At 38.3% G+C, this 19,561-nt stretch overlaps 1 protein-coding gene across 1 annotated transcript in view; it reads left to right on the plus strand.

The window, feature by feature from the left end:
• PRLR (prolactin receptor) overlaps nucleotides 1-19,561 on the plus strand; it is a 98,789-nt gene that overhangs the window by 65,758 nt on the left and 13,470 nt on the right. Inside the window, exons 2-3 of the mRNA XM_053931593.1 lie at nucleotides 17,179-17,292; nucleotides 18,258-18,390. Of these exons, the coding sequence (XP_053787568.1) occupies nucleotides 17,223-17,292; nucleotides 18,258-18,390 (203 nt within the window). The 5' untranslated portion in view covers nucleotides 17,179-17,222. The remainder of the gene's footprint in view (nucleotides 1-17,178; nucleotides 17,293-18,257; nucleotides 18,391-19,561) is intronic.

Genomic DNA, 19,561 nt, shown 5'->3' on the forward strand with positions numbered 1-19,561 from the left:
AAATGCCATAGGAAATAAGATATTTGGGACTGATTTTGCTAGAATGAGGAAAATCCTCTGGTTTCTAGGCACATGACCAAACAAGTCCATTCTTATCCAAGTCAGACAATAATTTGTAGTCCACATGTTTTTTAAAAGCCTATGCCCTCTTTACTCAGGTGGCAACCCATAAAAAGAGAACTGCATGATCAGAGTGAACAGAAACACTGTAACAAACTTACCAGAAGAAATAAAATTAAACTTAAAAGTAATTATTGGATATTTGGAACATGAAATTCCTATTCGTTTACTAGGCATGTGAGATTAACTGATCTCACAATCTATAGGCCCATTCCTTCAAATATTTTTTATACTGTTGTCTAGTATAAATCTTCTATAAAAGTAGATAAAGTTCCCAAAGCTAATACGAATATTTTTTTTCTGAAAAATGTCAAATAAATGGAACAGAAATCTCTAATTAATATTTCTGGTAATGTGAAAGGAAGATTGTGCAGAATTTATTTAACATGAGATTCGTTTTGGCAAAAACCTGTCTACATATGTATGACTGTCAGCATATGTATGCTAGCCATTCAAGCCAACTTGTGTAGGAAGAACCTATTGACATAAGTTTCTCTGCAGCCCAGCCATAGCCTTTCAGTCTTGGCCAGTGAAGTATAATAGAGGATATCAGGAAGAAGGAAGCTAGTGTTAAAGTGGCAAGGTGAAATAACTTCTTAGAAAATCAAGCTTTTTTAGTTCCACTGCATGGAAAAACTTGTTTTTTCTTCCAGGCTGGTCTCAGCTTTAATCATGTGTTATTGACGCATTTCAGAGCTTAACTTCTGTTGAGTCAGTATTGCAAAATTGTAACTAAGAGAGCTTTTTTCCTCACAAAATTACAGACTTACTGTATTCAAGGGCACAAAGTGTTATCAGTGGCCAAGAAATATTCAGCAGCTGAGGGTGTAAGGGATAAGCAATGTCCCAAGCCACTCATCATATCCTGACTCCATCAACAAAGGTTAATAACACTGTGTAGAATGGAATTATTTGAAAACAGTTTTGTTTCCTATCAGCTGTCTCTGATTCAAACCTCATCTGCTGGGTTGAGAAGAGGGATGGTACATTAATCATTACAACAACCAGGATGAGTATTTTCTTACTCTATGCTGCTATGGTAGAGCTGGCAGAGAACCCATTTTGTCAATTCACAATGTCCTTAGTCAGTGTATTGGTTTTGTGTGAGAAGGGTTTTGTAGCAGGGAGTGACAGGTGGAATTACCGCTTCTTCTGTGAGAAGCTGGCAGAAGCTTCTCCCACATCCAGCAGAGCTAATGCTGGACAGATCCAAGATGGACACCACTGGCCAAGGCTGAGCCCACCAGCGACAGTGGCAGCACATCTGGGATGAAAACTGCTGCATACAGGGAGTGAGGGAGAGAGGAGTGAGTGTGTGTGAGAGGAACAGCTCTGCAGACACAGGGTCGGTGAAGGAGGAGGGGCAGGAGCTGCTCCAGCTGCCAGAGCAGAGATTCCCCTGCAGCCTGAGGTGCAGCCCATGGTGAGGCAGCTGTGCCCCTGCAGCCCCTGGAGGTCCGGAGGGGGCAGAGATCCACCTGCAGTCCCTGGAGGAGCCCACACCAGATCAGGTGGATGTGCCTGAAGGAGGCTGTGACCCCATGGGAAGCCTGTGCTAGAGCAGGCTCCTGGCAGGACCTGTGGAGAGAGCTGCCCACACTGGAGCAGTGTTCCTTGGCAGGACCTGTGACCCCACAAGGGGCCCACAGTGGAGCAGCCTGTGCCTGAGGGACTGCACTCTGTGTAGGGGACCCATGCTGAAGCAGTTAATGAAGAACTGCAGTCCATGGGAAACAGTCATTTTGAGTAGGAGAAGTTTTGTGGAGGACTGTCTCCCATGGGAGAGACCCCACAGGAGAAGTGGAAGCGTGTGAGGAATCTTTCCTGTGGAATGAACTGACCACAACTCCCACTCCCTATCCATCTACCCTGACGGCAGGGGCTGAGGGTGGGGAAAGTAGAGAAACTGAGAGTAAAGCTGAACCTGGGTAGAAGGGAGGGGCTGGGGGAAAGTGCTTTAAGCTTTACTTTTATATCTCATTATCTTACTCTGAATTGATTGGTAATATATTAAACTTATTTCCCAAAGTTGACTGTATTTCACCTGTGGGAGTAATTGGTAAGTGATCTTTTCCTGACTTATCTGGACCCAAGAGCCTTTCCTTGTGTTTTCTCTCCCCTGACCAGTTGACAGAGCAGGGGATTGGCAGAACAGCTTTGGTGGGCACCTGGCATCCAGGCAGATCCATCACAGTCAGATGCTCCACCCAGATATCATAAGCTAGTAGTCTTTTGATCATAAAAGTAGGGACCTTGGCTGGGTTTTAGTGTCAAACACAATTGTGTAACTTAAGTTGCAGGAAAAACAGACCTGCATATTTTGTACATGCTATAAAGGACTAAGACTCATGGTCCTCAGCAATAATATGTGTGCTGTCAGTCTAGGATTTTTATAAAATTATATCATTAAGATGTTCTGGGATATAGTTTCATTGCAATCAGTGAAAATGACACTCAAATAGTCTTGTAGTTTTCGTTAGGGGTTACCAACCTGAATGCTAATGGAGGGAGAGAAAAAAATACCAAGACATGACAAAGCTTTTATTTTCCATGCAGTTAGCCAAACACAAAGAGATGAACTTTCTGAAGAATGACAGTTTGTTCCCAGGTTGAGAATTTATGTGACTTACTTAATAGTTTGGCTGTAAAGTCAAAATTAAAGTGGTTTGTAAAGGAATTCAGTCATTGGCTGATGCCTTTGTTAGGAGAAGATTTCCTCTAAAAAAGGAATCGGATTTTGACTAATGGAAAAAGATCATGTAAAATAAAATAGGAGATTCAGGATTAGAACCAGAATTTTCTGACCCTCTGTGCCAGTTCTTATACATACACACCAGTGGAAAATGAGCATTGCAGAGCTCTAAAGCAAAGTTCTTCTCAGAGCTGGCCTTATTATCTCTCCCTTTCTCACTCAATGGATTTGAGTGTATTTCAGCTTTATTTTTCAAGTGTTGTCCTGAAGGGTTTGACAGCCTCAGACTAAAGCACCTGATATTCTATCTGGAGCTCCCTAGTAGAAAAAAAACTTGGCCATGCCACAGTAAGTCCAGAAAAGGATGTCTAAGATAATAAAGAGATGGACTCTTTCTACCAGGAAAACAGAACTTTTGGGGGAACTTCATCAATGGGGGAATGGGGAAGTGAAGTAGATTAAGTCAGGCTCTTACCAGTGGCATCCAGGGAAAGGACAAGAAACAACATGAACAGAAGTACAGGAAAATGCACTTAAATACAAGAAAAAACTTACCAGCTGTGAGGGCAGTCAAACAGGGGCAAGATCTGTCCAGAGAGATTGTGGAATTTCTGTCCTTGGAGATAGTCAAAGCCCAACTGGACATGATACTGAGCAAACTGCTCTAGCTGACCCTGCTTTAAGCACTGCAGAGGACAAAACATTCTCCAGAGGTCTTCTAACTTCATCCATTCTGTGATTCCTTGAAATGTTTGCTAAAATTTCTGCCACTTGGATTTTTTTTTTTGTTATTTACAACAAAATCACTACTACCAATAAATCTCATGAACAATTCTTTCAATCTGAACTCCTCAAAGTATCTTGGAAACATTAATTTCAATCAACTTGGAAACTGTAAAGACACACATCTCAGTGAGATGCCTACCCATTTTGCAGATGAACAAGATGTCAGAGACTCAGCTACTGGAAAGGATGGGAGTAAAACCCTGGAGCTGAGTTCTAATTCTCCCTCTTCATCAGCAGAACATACACGTGCTTTCTGATACTCCCTTCTGTCTTCTCAAACTCTAGGATTGTATCTGGAAGATTTGGTGTCCACCATGACACTAATGGTCTGTTCTCAATTTTTTCCCCTCCTTTTATGTGGAATTTTGTGATCCAAAACTTGAACTTTCACAATGGAAACTACAAATAATGCCTGGTCTTATGCAGCATCAGCAGCACATGTCTAAACTGAGACTCTAGTTTCAAAGGTTTTGAACCAATGAAGGTTCTTACTAATTTCAGTTGCAGCCAACATGGAGAATTGCATCTCATTTTAACATTTGCTGTCTGTATTTTTGCAGCTGGTTTTTAACATAGTTACTGATATTATTGGTGCAGCAGTGCATTCTGCTGGTGGTTTACATCTCTATTTGATGCATTTACCCCATAATCTGTAGTACTTGCCCTGTCATGGTACTAAAAGAACAAATTAGTTCCTATCCCTTTTGGTTTCTAGTAAAGAATTGATTGTATATATTTAATGCACTACATGGCAAAAATACATTAATTCAGTGACATAAAACTGAGTTCATGTTAAAGTATCCTAGTGAGTTTAATTCCATAGCAAAACAGACTCTGAGAGCCTGTTACTAAGCCTTCAGATTCCTGAAGAATAAAGGGCTATACTTTCTATAGCAGTGTGATTGTTACTGTGTACTTGTTGACTTGGAGATTTTCTGGATTTCTATACTGTTGTATACACATAATTGTGTAACTCTTCTAGGTAAACACAGATTTAAAAATAAGGACTCTTGCTCAAGTTAGAGGTTGTGAGACCTAAAGAAGAGTCCATGACCTTTTCCTTTCATATGCATCTATGCATACATCAGCGTTTGCAAGCACCTGTTTCATCTTTCAAGGAAGGAATTTTGTTTATATGATTAAAGAGCTGATCAGTAAGAGTAGGAAACTGAAATGGTGGAGCGGATTTTGAAATCCAGGGTGCATCAACAACTTGTAGGACCACTGTTGTTTTTCACCTCTGGAGGAGGGATGTTACAGAAATCTCTATTAAAAGCACTGTCCCCTTGATTTCTTTTTTGTATCAAACACTAAGTGGGCTGGGAGCAGTAGCTAAATGTTGCCGTTAAATGTTTATTTAACCTTCCAAAGCTGGGGTCTATATCTTATCTGGATAGAGTAACATATCATTCTGACTGCACTTACAGCTTCCTCAAAGGGCAGTAACATATCCATACACAGGGTTATTGCTGAGTGTTCAGATCTGTATGCCTGTGGCTGACGCTCAATCTGCATCATTCTGGGTGTCTGTGCATCCAAAAGAGTCCACACTATGGTCCAGAATAAGAATTGAGGTAGGCTGTAGGATTCTCAACCAGTCTAAGAACACCACAGAGGTGGCTGTTGAACTGAAAATATTCTTATTGTATTTGTTACTCAGCAGCGTTTATCTGTGAAGAATAATTGATCTGTATTGTTGAACAGTTAATAATTTTTGTATCAATCAACATACTATATAGAACATAGCTATGTAAATGTTTAAATGCAGATGAAAATGAAGTAAAAATCAGCTTTAAGAAAGCTGAGTTTAAAAAGCAGAAAAATAGTATTTACAACCCAATGGAATTTCATTACTCACTTGGTCTACTTATTTTTAAAATGTATGCTCGCATCTAAAGATTTCAAAGTGCTTCAATTACCTATCCATACTGTCTGCAACAGGTTTGCCCTCTTATTGTTCTATTGCTATTTGTGTCTTGAAAGACCATCTTGAGCTAACCTCAAAACCTGTTCTTCATCCAGACAGCAACTTTGCAAACTGACTTCCCTACTCTCTCTCAGCTGCACCTGGGACAAAACTCTATACAGCACAAGGAAAATTGCCTCTTCTAAGCACATTTGTGACTGGTTCTTAGAGCCTTAGTGTTTTCTGTGAGCTCAAGTCCAGAGAAGACCAACTGAGTCAGTGAAGGGTCTAGAGAGTAAATCCTGTGAGGAGTGTCTAAGGAAGCTGCGCATGTTTATGCTGGAGAAAAGCAGGCTCAAGCAGGTTCTTATCAATCTCTGCAACTCCCTGAAAGGTGAGTGTAGCCAGGTGAGGGTCAGTCTCTCCTCCCAGGCAGCAAGTGACAGGACAAGGTGAAATTGTCTCAAGTTGTGCCAGTGGAGGTCCAGGATGGACATCAGGAAGAATTTATTCATGGGAAAAGTTGTCAAGCATTTGAACAGGCTGTTCAGGGAGGTGCTGAAGCTGCTAAAGAAATTACTGGATGTGCCACTCAGTGCTATGATCTGATTGACAAGGTGGAGATCAGCCACAGGTGAGACTTGATGATCTCAGAATTCTTCTCTGAGCCGCTTCACATCTGTTTTGTTCTGTGTGTTCATCTTGGTTCATCACCTAAGATGATGGTTTTTTTATGGTTTATTACAACCTTGCCAGAGGTGTAACCATCTGCAGGAAGCCCAGATTTCAAGTGAAAGCAGACTGTAAGGAAGATAGAAACCCGAACAGTTTTGGCTCAAGGTTTCTACGATGCCCAGTTTAAAAAAAAAAAAAAAAAAAAAAAATTAGAAAGTCCGGTGCCAGGATTTTAACAGTGCCAGATCATATAATCAACCTACTGTCAATGGGGCAAATCAAACATTAAATTAAAAGAGGAATTAGCACAGCATGACTGTGCTAGTCTCCCATGATTTCTTCCCTTTAAATTACATAAAATATGCTGTGACCTAGGGCATGAAGCCAAGCAAACTCAGACATATGAACATAAAGGCATCACTGAAAAAATAACTTGAAAAGATGCAGGTAACAATAATGACTAAAGAGTGGATCCAAGTTCAACAGAAATTACTTTTATATGAACAGAAAAGGCCAGCCTTTATGCAAGCAAGTATTTAAAAGCCTTGCTGTCATTACCTAAAGTAATACCCAAAGTTACAGCATTTTTCCTCCTGCCATTTCACAAATGTCAGCATAAGGTTTTTATTCCAGGGATTGTGGAAGAAATATAGTGGATCACACACAAAATGAATGTTTTTACCATTTTAAATATGATTAGGTAACTGTGTGCCTACAAAAAACCTAAAAATTAAAGTTGATTGTGTTGGGATATGAAACAAAATGGATTGATGGTAATTATAGAGGCTGATAATTGACTTCTAGTGATCTAAATTACCATGCTTAAAATTTTATCAATTCTTGCTAAAATTTCCTAGTTTGTTACAATTTACCATTAAGTCCACACTACAGAAGGCAAGAATGAATGTTTCTGACACTTATGCCTTTTCTTTATTTCTTGTAGATATTAAATACTTCTAAAATAAATGTCATTGCTATTTCAGACTTACTAACTTCAAATTTGGGTGGGGGGCAGGGGCATTACGATTTTATGAGATAGCCTTTGTAGTATTAAAAGATGCAGAACTGACATTTCAGAGGCTTGGGAATAAAAAAAATTCATTTTTCTCTTCCTGCAGTTATTGAAACTTTTTAATTTTGGTTTCAGTTTCTTTTAGGTAAAAATCAGATGCTTTTTCTTGAAATTAGCTCTGAAAGGATCATTCTGAAAGGATCACAATACCCCATTCCCATCTTCCCCTTTGGCCACTAAGTTGAATATGGATTTATAATCTTGAAGAAGCATGCCATTTCAAAGATAGAGGACGCCAGCATCAACTCCAGTGTTCCAAGTTTAAGTCATATACAGTGTAATGAAACCTAGAAAACTTGGTAATTTCAGTATACGCCATAGATCCAATCTGAGACTTTGTGCAAATAAGAAATTTCACAGCCACTGAAGCTGTACAATATGCAGTGAATCAAGAATATTTGCTGGAAAACAAGTGCAGCCTGATGCATTGATATATGGCCTTGCCAAAATTTCTTCATTTTATTCTATTTTCACCAAATAGCAGAAGCATACTGGAGAAAAGTGTTAAAATACATTTTGGTCTACTGTAGAATGTAGTTTTTTATCCTTGAAATATTTTGTTCTCCAAATGATTAAGTAGCTGTTTCTTCATTATTTAACCAAGTGTGCAAATTCCAAAGAGAAGCAGGGAAAACTGGTACATTCATGTTAATCTAGTTGGGCACAATTTTGATACAGCAGAGGTAAGAGAGAAGCATTTTATTGTCTAAAACTAAACACCATCTATGCTCTAATATCCCATAGATAGTTGATCTATTTGTGAAGCTAGTTTTTGCATTTGTTGCACTGTGAAGCTTCCTTTTTCTTTGCAAAATTAGTTTATTCAAATAGTTTCTTGACACATTTTAATTTATGGCTAGAAATGCAAATATTACTTATTCCTCAACAGGAGACAGTGCTGTCATTGCAGTTCCTAAGGAGCTGAGCAAATGAGTTAATGAGTGAATTGGTTAATGAATGAATTAATCAATGAAATTACTTTTAACCTCCAGAGATTGCAGTGTTAGTCAGTATTCTGTAAACAAGTGCATGAAAATCTCACAGTCTGCAACCTCAGGGTCATTTCCTTATACTTCAAAACAAAAGAAGAATCTAAACCACAATTCACCATTGCTGAGAATCTCCAAAGTATCCTGAGTTGAAGATGGAAAGTAGAGCAGGTTAGTGTTATACTTCACTCAGTTTACAGATTCATTGTGAAGAAATCATAAGAGAAATTTGTACTCCTGATCAAAGGGTGAATTCAATTCCCTCAGAATGCACATTTCAGCTTTTAGGAACGTCAGTATTCTTCCACTGCTAAACGTTTTTTTTCCTGGAAGATGACAATCTTTGTAGAACTTAACAGGGTTGTGATAGAGCAGTATTGATACTTTTACTGGTTTAGCATGTAGAAGAGTTCACAGTAGCTTGAACATTTGACTTTCTGTATAAAGACTCTCCTCATGAGGACATTGTGTTTTTTCTACTGACATTAGAGATAAATGCCACCTATCTAAACTCCTGTAGAGAATAATCTGTTTATGAAATGTGTTAGACACAAGTTTACTCAGGAGTTAGGCACCCAAGTAGATCCATAAAATGACACCAAGATTAGATTTAGGCATGGTAAAGATACCTCTCTGCATATCCACGTATTTCAGTATTAAAGGGGGTATAATGCTTTTAAGAGTGTCAAAAGATAATTCTTTTAAGCTCAGCACACTGAAGGCTGAAGGTTTACTATTGTTGTGTTCCCATTATTGTCAGTAATTTCTCTCAAATAATTGGTTTTAGATTTACCAGGATAACATTTTTTTTCATTCTTTTAGCTAACCAATGCGCCACTTACCTGTACATGGCATAAGTGGTGGCCTTTAGCATGCAACCACAAAGCTCTTTTACCAACAAGCTGAAGCGTGGGGAATATGTTTGAGAATTATTCATGCTCGCAAATAATAGGACATTGAGTATTGTTAGCAGTTTGACTGGAGTAGTAATTTTTGGTAATTGTGTTCTTTCACAGAATAACTATACAGTCACTTAAACAATTCAAGTGTAAGTATACTGTAAGTCTCAGAAAAACAAATAGTTATATTTACAACCTCATACTGAGGACCTCCTGAAAAAGAGAACACTGAAACAGAAAACAGTTGTTATTCTCAGCTCCCACTGTTAATTGCTAAGTATATTTGTGATTGAAGAAGAAAATTCACTTCCCCACAGCCAGGTTCTTTCTTTTAGAGTCTTACCACAGTCTTAAAGCTTCAAAGAGAGACTCCAGTCTGAGACTCAGCCAAAATGGGCTGTCCCACTACAAGGGAATAAAGACACTGCTCTATAGCTATGATCACAACTTTTTTTCAGCATTGCTCCACTGATGCTTGCAGGTACTAGGATACAGGAGATGCTTCTCTTCCATCCAACCCCACTGCCTGAGTTCACCAAGAAAAGGCTGTTGCGAGTCAGCATCCAGTGGATGGAACTTTGCAACTCATATGGGATCATGGAATACATTCAAAATTACAACTTCATCTGACCTTCTACTGCCTGGTCCCAACACATTATTTCTTCTATTCCACTTCTGTGTCATTCCCCATTGTCTTATTCCCACTAACCTCTCACACTTATGTCCATTACTGTGTTCCCTTTACTACAGCCAAAGTCCTGTTCCTTTGTTTTCTCTAAAGTTTTCATAATTTTTGTCTCTCTGCAAAAAAACCCCTCAGCTCTACACCAGCATTTTCCCCCAGAAATGTCAAAATAGCAAGATTTTCATGCCATTGCATTACTCATTGGAATTCTGTGTATAATTTAAAATTATCAGGAATTTTTCATCATAACAAGATTTTATTGGAAAATTGGAAAACCTACAAATATTTGATTAGATTTCAGAAAACATGCTACTGGAAAACTGCAAAACAAAATTCTTTATGTGATTTGATGATACTTGTTCATTTTGGAATTTTGAAAATTTTCATTAATTGACTTCAGTTAAAAAAGAATTTGTGACATTCCAAAATTAATTTTCTAAAATTGGTCATTCATAGGCAGTTTTCAGTTTATGGGATATTTTGACAATATTTTACCAATAAAATAATCTTTCATCTCAACTCAAAAATATGCAAGTTTGACCTGCTTTTTAGATGCCTTTTTTCCATATTGTATTATAAATTGGCTACTTATATTTTCAGTTCTTAAGAGCAGGAACTGTTCGTACCTGAGACAGCAGGATCTGTCTCTGTTCTCAGGACAATCACAATAAATATGATTTGAATAATGGTTGTTTGATGTAGAAATACTTGGATGAGAGTCATTGGTCTGGTTACAGCAGAAGGTTTAGGTTTACTCATCATGATCCTTTCCAATTGGTGATATTATGAAGCCAGCACTTGCAGCACTGTTGCAAATTTGGTAAAAAACACATTTTATGTCAGTCACATGTAGGGACATGACACTAGTTCATAACACCACTTCCTGACAAAGGCAGTAATGAAAGCAGAATAAAATTTGCTGGAAGGATAGAATTGTATGTTTTGATGTAGTACAAAGTAGTAGAAGATTCTATTTAGCCAATCTTGAGTCAAACAGTGTTCCTAGCATGTGCACTCTTGAACAGATTTCTGTCCTCTCTAAAGCAGGAACCACTTATTGAGCTCTATCTTTAAACTACATTTCACCTTATGCCATGGTTGAGTAACTGCCAACATTATTTCTGCCATATTCAGCTGCACATTATTGATTCCCTTTTAAATATGCACATTAAAAAAAACCCGTTTATCACCCTCAATTTAAACTGTTCCTCTTTAATGGCACAATGTCTAGCTGCCAAATAACTTCATGCTATTTTTATTGCTCTCATTAGCTTTACTGAAATGAAGCCAAACAAAAGAATACCCTGGTAACTGAGTAATATGTCTTCCCACCTGGTCTCTGGGAGATACACACCATTCTTATTGTTAGTTAGAAAATAATCTATTTTGTTTCAAATTGTTTACAGACAGATTTTTTTAGAAAAACAGTGATGAAGCTAGTGTTTTCAAAGTTAGTTACCTAATGTATAAGTAGTTTTTACTACTCTGGCAGATAAGTTGCCCATCTAAATTTTTTCTTCACGGAATAGTGTATTTGGAGTGGATGGCAGAGAGCAGGTTATTAAACGAAGTATGGGTTTTTTGGTAAAACATTGCATGTCAGTGTGCTAGAGTCAGCTCAATCAGGCAGCCCCGTAGATGTGAGGCTGCTGTAGGTCCCTAACCTCTGTTTCTGCCTGTAGCAAAGCTGAACAGCTGCTCCCAGAGGGTGGGTACAAGGACACAAAACCCCCACAGGGGCCATGCACGTCATCAATGCCCTAATGTGTAGATCTACATATATATGTGTGTATTTGCACATAAAGGAATGGACTGCCCCAATAGCTACTTGTGGATGTTTAGCTGACCCAGTAGTTGGTCCCAGATCTTCTTGCTCTCCTCAGCTGTGTGGGACCTGCATTTGAACCTGGAGGTTTGCAATCCAACTCTTTCTTCACGGGCTAATCCTGTTGAGTGTTCTCTGGCATCCAAAAGCACCATTCAGAACAGTCTACCCAGACAGAAGATAGAAATAGGGTATAATGAGATTATAGGGTAGACTACAATGATCAGGCACACATTTCAGTCTGACAAGCCACAAGTTTACACTGAACTGAACTGTTTATTACCCTTATTTCCCATTCTTGTCTCTCCAACTTTCCTTTTCTCCCCAAAACCTTTCTTCTACTGCATCCCTGGTGTTCTACCTCCTTCAGTCTATGAGTCAGTGGGGAAGGAGATTTGTTTAGTGGGCTACACACAAGGACAGTGGCATGACTGTGCTTTGATAGTCAGGTGTAGCTCATTCCCTACATCCAATTTTCACTGATGAGACTGGTAGAGTTCCTCCCCCAGCCCTCTCAGCTGTTATCTGATCATATCCTAGCCTGTGCAGATGTTGATTAGCCTTTAAACAAGTAGCCTAGCACAGTCTATGAGAAAATTTAAACTGCATCCAAAGCTCATTGCTACAGAATTTTGTTTGAAATAAAGGAAAGCATGTACAGTATTTTACTGCTGTCTCTATCACTCTCAATGTTTAAATGTATTTACTTAGAGTATCAGTATCTACAGCTCATACAGAGTCACCTTTTTTCTCTTTATGTTTTAGAAATAAAGTAGTGATACTTTCAGAAATACACTATTAATGGAATTTTTGTTTTTCAACTTTTCAAGTAATCCAATATTCATGGAAGAGAGGCATAAAAAGCTTCCTTGCATACATGAATCCCCTAGGTAGAAAATTTGATTTTATATTTTATGACTATGCTATATATCAAAAATACCTAAAATTACTATAAGAAGATAGTGATTGTGGAGTTGGGCTTGATAGTTGGAAGAGATGAATGTACATCATATTTCAAGTTCTGATGCAAGTTCTAGCTTTCAGTCTCTGAAATTTTACTCCTTAGAACTTATGATTTTCTTTTCTGTGAGAGACTGCTGTAAAAATGAATCCTGTAATTATGGCTAAACATACAAACCACCAGGGAAGAAAATTGAATATTCAGGAAATGTGAGACTGGTAGGGAAAAATTACTACAGTTAGCTAAAGCATTACATTTGTTTTTGTGGGAAAACAAAGGTAGTAGAGGTGGTACTTAGAAAATAAAAGAAAAATGGTAGAAAATTATCAGGCTTTAGCTTTTGTTACACTTCTACTAATGAGTCTGTTGGGCATTCTTTACCTTGGTAAAGTAGGGATCTTGGCTTTTTTTTGTTTGTTTGTTTTTTGTCATTTCAGGTAGTGAGAGTTCTTAAGAAAATTTCAGACTCAGTTCTGTAAAATCAATAGGAATTAAGAGTGTAAATACTATGATGGAGATGTAAGGGTCTAAACTATTTTCAAGAATCTGGGGGTTTGTGATTTTCCTTTTTCAAAATTGACTCAAGTCTTTCAGATTGAGAAACATATCTCCATGGGTGAGGCAATTTGTTTTGTTCGTTATCACATCTTGACTGCGAATCAAAGGAAGGACTGCCAAAGGTTGTGACTTACTAGAGAAATTTCAGAAAAATATATTGTAAGGCTTTTCAGGTGAAATCTAAAAGTCCTTGCCACTGCTCCCACTTTATGCCACACAGAAATATGAAGTCCCAAATCCCAATAAATTAACTGAATCTCTAGGCTCATAGCCAGTAGAAGGTACTAGGCTTCCTCACAAAGCACACCACAGAACCTATGTGCTTAAAAGTTGCCAGCTGGAATCAGTCACAAGAAATTCAGATCATAGACATGCCTCAGCTCTGTATCTTCTCTGGAGCCTGTACATCACCCTGAAGGCAGTGCTGGGTGCTTGAGGGATTTGGAGACATCCAATTAGGGCTCATTCAGAGAGGAAAAGCAGAGCTCTGGTCACACTGCACATCAACAGCTTTTAATTTGCAGTATAATCCCAACCATCACCGTCAATCAGAAACACATCCAGCCATGATGCTCTGGTCATGGCTAGGAATATGTATCCCTGTTGGCATTTCTGATCTCTGTGTGGGAGGGCAGACTCCTGCCATGTCCACAGTACAGCTGAATGTTCTAGATCGTCCAACAAACTCTCACATTCTTGCTTTATTGAGTTTCTTTTTTATAATTTGTTTCATACAGCTGTAGTTCAGCCTTTCAAATAGTAATGTTTTGAGAGCTCCTTAAACTGTCTTCCCCCAGGCCTGAAAGATGAACATTGTTTATCATTATGACTAATGGAAATGCCAGACTTTTTCAGACTTTTAGAGATTGGTAAAGTACTTTTGGCTTTTGATTTCTTTAGCCACAGAAGCAGAAATTATGTTGCACATAATGTCATTGCCAATGGCTAACACACAGTTGTTCCTGTTCCTGCAAGCCTGAAAATGTTGCAGATAGAAAATTTTTCCATCTGTGCAGAACTGAGTAAAGACTTCTCTGTCAGCCTCAAGAAATTTATCCATCAGCAGAGCCAGAAAAGAAAGAAAGAAAAGAATGCAAGAACTAAAAGTCAATTAGAACAAGGACATGTTTCTCCCAACTCTGCTTTACAGCACCTGATTTAAGTACTGGTGTTTAGCTTTCATCTTCATCTAGTAGCATTGTCAGCACAGTTTTCAAACCTACCATTGCAATATATTATTAATTCCAGGCAGAATTATTTTACAGGAATATCTAACTCTTCTGTGCATTCTAAAACACCAGTAATAGTTTCCATTTCCATCAAGGAGCACTGCATTCTGGCATGTGATGCACAGCTGTTGAATACTATCTAACAGCTGTGTTAAAAGGGGAAAATTCAGATAGAATGTCAGAATTCAATAACTTAGTTGGAATTAAATCAAGACTTTCAAAAGGAGGCATATGATCTTTTAATTATCAGTTACTCAACCCTTGGTTTTGGATCACATTGTGGCAAAACAATGTCCACTGCATCCCTTATGAAAGAATGCATTCAGTCCTAAAAGAGAGACATTACTTCATAGCATCTTCAATAACACTAATTACCCTTTTATGAAAACATTTTCATGTCGTGTATAGGGAAGATGCACTTTAGATACAATTATGACAAAGTGTTACCGTTTTATTAAGCAAGTGTTTTCAAAAAAGCAAGACATCTCTCCAGAAGCCTTTTAAGCCCTATTTGAGTCACAAATACTGAATAGCAAGCAACTGTGGAAACACTCTTATTTTACACATTCTTATTTTCCCTCTTTTGATGCTTATCTCCTTTTATGTTTGCAGATGGTAACCACACTTGCATGGAGTACAAAGCCAATTCTTTAAACCACCATCATGAGATAGTCTCTGTGTCATGTTCATAGCTGTGTTCTAAAATCTGTTTGGTTCTTTTTTCCAAAGTGTAGGTTACCAGAACTGTAGACAGAGCTTAGTCTGCCACACTGATAAGTCCATATTCCTTCCCTATATCCCTCTTGTTCTTTCACACAGCCACATTACAGAAGTGGTTCACAATCATCTCATTTTCAAAAGCTCCAGAGGAAAAATGCTTCTGTTTTAATGCATTAATTTCTTTCTCTTGCAATTAATTTGATTCTTTAGGTCTTCAGTTTACAAAATTATCTCATTTTCCTTGAAGAGTGCTCTAATAAAGATTCTTCTTGATGATGCCTCTCTTTTGTTGTATTAAAAAATTTCATTCTTTCAGCCAGTGTAAAGATCTTGTCTTTCTGTCAATTCTTCACTCAGAAAGATACATACATAAAAGTAAAAAAAAAAAAAAAATTATCATAATAGGTCTTTATCCATATGAGTCTTGGTTTTAAAGTACATTATTTCGCAAATGTTCCAACTATTTTTAGAAGTAATAAAATATTGTAAATACTATCATATGTACATGAAATAGTTACTGTTTATCATTTCATTATTTCACCTTCACCTGAGAAAAATGTGCCTTTTATGAGCCCAATCATCTGGTCCTCATTATATAGCCTCATTTTTATGGGGCTATATAATTATTTTTGGGTAATTTCTGAAGTTAACACTAATGTTTGTGCTTGTCATTTGTTTACAGTAATAAAAACTGCATGTGTTTACACCAAGCTGGAATTTATATTTAAGTGGTTCTTTCTTCACTGTCTTTATATACACAAAATGCACTGAGTGAGTTTAAAACTAACCCAGATGCAATTTTCCAGCCTGTAGCTCAGTTACACACTTGAAACATGCCTGGATATTCAGAAGTGGCATATCGGAATGTAGCCAACTGTGTTCTCTTCCACATTGTCCACAGTAAATGTGTTTTAGACTTAGCTGCATTAACTGATACTTGACTTGGCTTTGAGCTTGAAAAACATTTGGATGATGATGTATTATAGTTTCTTGATGTACAAAATTAATTGCATACTGAAAAGTTGGTCATCTGATGAACCACGAAGGATTTTTCCTCACAAAGGACACCGCTTGTTCCATGCTGTGCTACACGGAATGCGTTGCAAGCATACTTGTACCTGTGAATGTGCTAGGGGTAGGAGTGGAAAGCTGAGATAAGGAGCTCCCTATTCAGGTAGTAAATTGTTCTTCTTTAGTTTCAAAGGCTGAGGTTGGCTACCGAGAATCCAACAGCTGATTGCACTCATCTCCAAGCAGGGAGCGTACTGGTGGGAAAAGCAGAAGGTTTGCTTTAAGTTGCTACGTCGTTTCTTCAGGCTAAGCAAACAGATTTAGCAGCAGCAGGGACTCCAGAGCACCCAGAGTTGTAACCTGAATTCTGAGGACATCTAGTGGTGTGAGCCCACGGCAGGGACTGGGTCTTGGTCCCAGCTGGTGACCACTTGAAAATCTGTATTTCAGCTGAAATTTACTACAAAATCAAATACAGTAAAAACAATTGGTGTTGAATGCACTGAAAGAGTAACATTTTTCAGCTCAAGGGATCCTGAATTCAACACTGACAGTCCTAAATATTGAGAAGTTTTGAGATTAGACCAAAAATCATAAACTTCTAAATAAATGTTGGACCTTTTCTATTTGCCTTCTGTTTTCAGGATTTTCAGAGTTCAAGTATGTTGACCTCTTCTTTGAATCAGTAGGGGTAAAAGTATATTTTTTGTTGCCAACAGGCTGCTTTCTTAGGATAATTTATTAATCTAGAAGTTAGAACTCTAAGAACCCAGTATCCCAAGATGCCAAAGAAATATGCAAGATTTGTTAATGCTAAGAAATTGTAATCCTAGCACTGCTAAGGATTCAGAGACCTCTAGGAAGGCCTACCTGCTTCTCTGAGATTCAGGTTTTCAGGTTCCAAAGTGGAACTGCTGGTGTTGCCTCACCTTTTTGAGAGAGAACAAGAATCATTTACCTGCCATTCAAAAAGGACTTTGATCAAGTTGAGCGATACGTGTTACCTGCTGAGCATTGTTACTGACTGTTGCATGATGCTGTGTTTTTCAGTGAGCCCTTGATCTGATACTTCCTCCTGAGGAGAGACAGGCATCATGAAAGAGAGATTCATTTCATCAGTTCAAATTATGTTGCAGCTTGCGCTGACTACAGTAGGTCTGACTGGTAAGTACAAAATTTCCTGAAATGCTTGTTTCTTCCTTAAGACACTTTCTTTAGAGAAGTCTGAGGCTTTACCCAATCTATCCTGGCCATGTACCTCTTTAAATTACTTTCTTCTGAAGTTTGGTATGAAAATGGCTGGAGTTTTCTTTTCTTTTTATACGATTAATTTAAGGATTGTTTGGTGGCAATACTGACATCCTATATTCACTTTACGCCTGTAAACACCTTCTTGGGAGTTAGCATATGAATAGCTACATTAGTTGAGGTAATTACATGGAACTTAATAAAAATAAATAAAGATAAGCTTAGGTTAAAAGCTCACACACTTGTTGTTTTAAAATGAATGTAAATGTATAGTCTATATTCTTGGTGTAACTTAATGAGAAGTAGTCTAAACAAGAAATGTTTTTAAACGTATTTGGATTAACAAGGAATATTTGAACAATGAATGAATACATTCAGGTTGGCAGTACCCAAAAAATTACATCTAGCCCATTGATTTCCTTCTTTTAATAATTTTCTGACCTATAATTTACCCCAAATATGCACAAAGAATGGAATTTCAGTTCTGTTGCAAAGTTGAAGGTGAAATTTAATCTTAAAATTATCTGAAGATACAAAATTGTAATTTTTACGGGGACAAATCGTAAAGGTCATATATTTATTTCTCATCTTCATAGTTTAATTTGGAGATAAATATACCATTTTGAGTTTAGGTGAAAAATAAATGTTCATGTTAAAAAGAAAAATCGTTCTACTAGCTATTTTAGGAGTTTGAGATAAAATATATTTGCTTTTGTGAGAATATTGATCCTTTTCCCAGGCAGAGTTATTTGCCTAATTCAATTCACTGTTTCATGTGATTTTATTGTCTTCAAAAAAGGAATGCTTGGTTGACTTACCCTCTGCATCCAAAATCATTGTCCACTTCTAATTTAACTAGTTGGATTTTTGCACTTTCCTAGGTCAATCATACCCTGGAAAACCTCAGATAGTAAGATGTCGTTCTCAAGAAAAGGAAACCTTTTCATGTTGGTGGAAGCCTGGCTCAGATGGAGGACTCCCTAACAATTATACCCTGTTCTACAGCAAAGACAGGTAACAAGTGGTGCATATATACTCTGTACGTGATAAAGTGATGGTTATGACAGACCAAGAGAATGACAACATTGATTTCTAAAGTTGTTTTTATGAGTCCATTTTAACCTCAGATAGACAATAAGGGCTGCATAAGATCCATGGCTTCCCTTGTTGGAAGAAAACATGACCACTGACAGCCCCAAATCTTCAGTCTGTCCCTCCTGAAACTCATCTACCAAAAATCCCACTTGTCTTAAGATGTGCTGGGAGCAAAGGCATGTTTGCCCATCTTTTTGGGAAGCACACAGCTTTCAGCTGAACAGGCTCTCTGAGTGCTGAAGCATAAGGGCACCACAGGGCAGCAGATCTCCCATCACCCCAGCCACAGAGCAGGGCAGGAGGGGGGCAGCCCAGCCCTGGGCATCAGTCACTTTCTTGGGGACAGGGACAGGCTGAGGCCAGGCTGGGCTGGGACATCAGCTCAGGTCTTGGGCTGGCTCAGGGGGCTGTGACTGGGAAAAGCAGGGCCATGTGGAGCTGGAAACCAGCTGAACTGGAGACCTGGGACTCAGGTCCCCATGGAAGGGCTGGGCAGTGAGGGCTGGCAGGGCCCTTGGGGCCCTTGGGGCCCTGCCAAGGAGCTTGTCCTTTACCCTGCATACCAAAACCCCCATCTGGACTATAGTCACTTTTTCTCCTGTTGGTTTTGTGGTCAATGGTTCCCAAAATGCAGTGAAATGAGACATGGGTATCGCATCTCAAAAGTTATTATTTTGATAAATTCTCAACTTCCTCATCCTGTTCAGGAATGAAGTGCATATGTTTCACAACTTTACTTAGCCTGTCCATCTTTGTTTTACTATACTTTCTTCCTGAAAACATTTAGTCTTTGAACAGGGACAAGTAAGCAGGGAGGCTCAGAGACTAAATTTTTTTCATAAATCCAGGGAGATTCAGAATAGGTAAGATAAAACCTCAGACGTCCCTGCTACAATTAAACATTCCAAGTCATTGAGCAGAAAAAGATGCAGTCTTCAATGAAGTTACCACACACAACGATGATTTGAGAACTTTTATTTTATGAAAGCCCAGATGTTTCAGTCTTGATCAAAAAGTTTAATGAACATTTTAATTCATACCTGTCACTGTCCAGAGTCATTCTGCTTAGGGAAGAATGGGAGTGCTTATC

Source organism: Vidua chalybeata, chromosome Z (genome assembly GCF_026979565.1).
Source record: "Vidua chalybeata isolate OUT-0048 chromosome Z, bVidCha1 merged haplotype, whole genome shotgun sequence".
Taxonomy (NCBI): domain Eukaryota; kingdom Metazoa; phylum Chordata; class Aves; order Passeriformes; family Viduidae; genus Vidua; species Vidua chalybeata.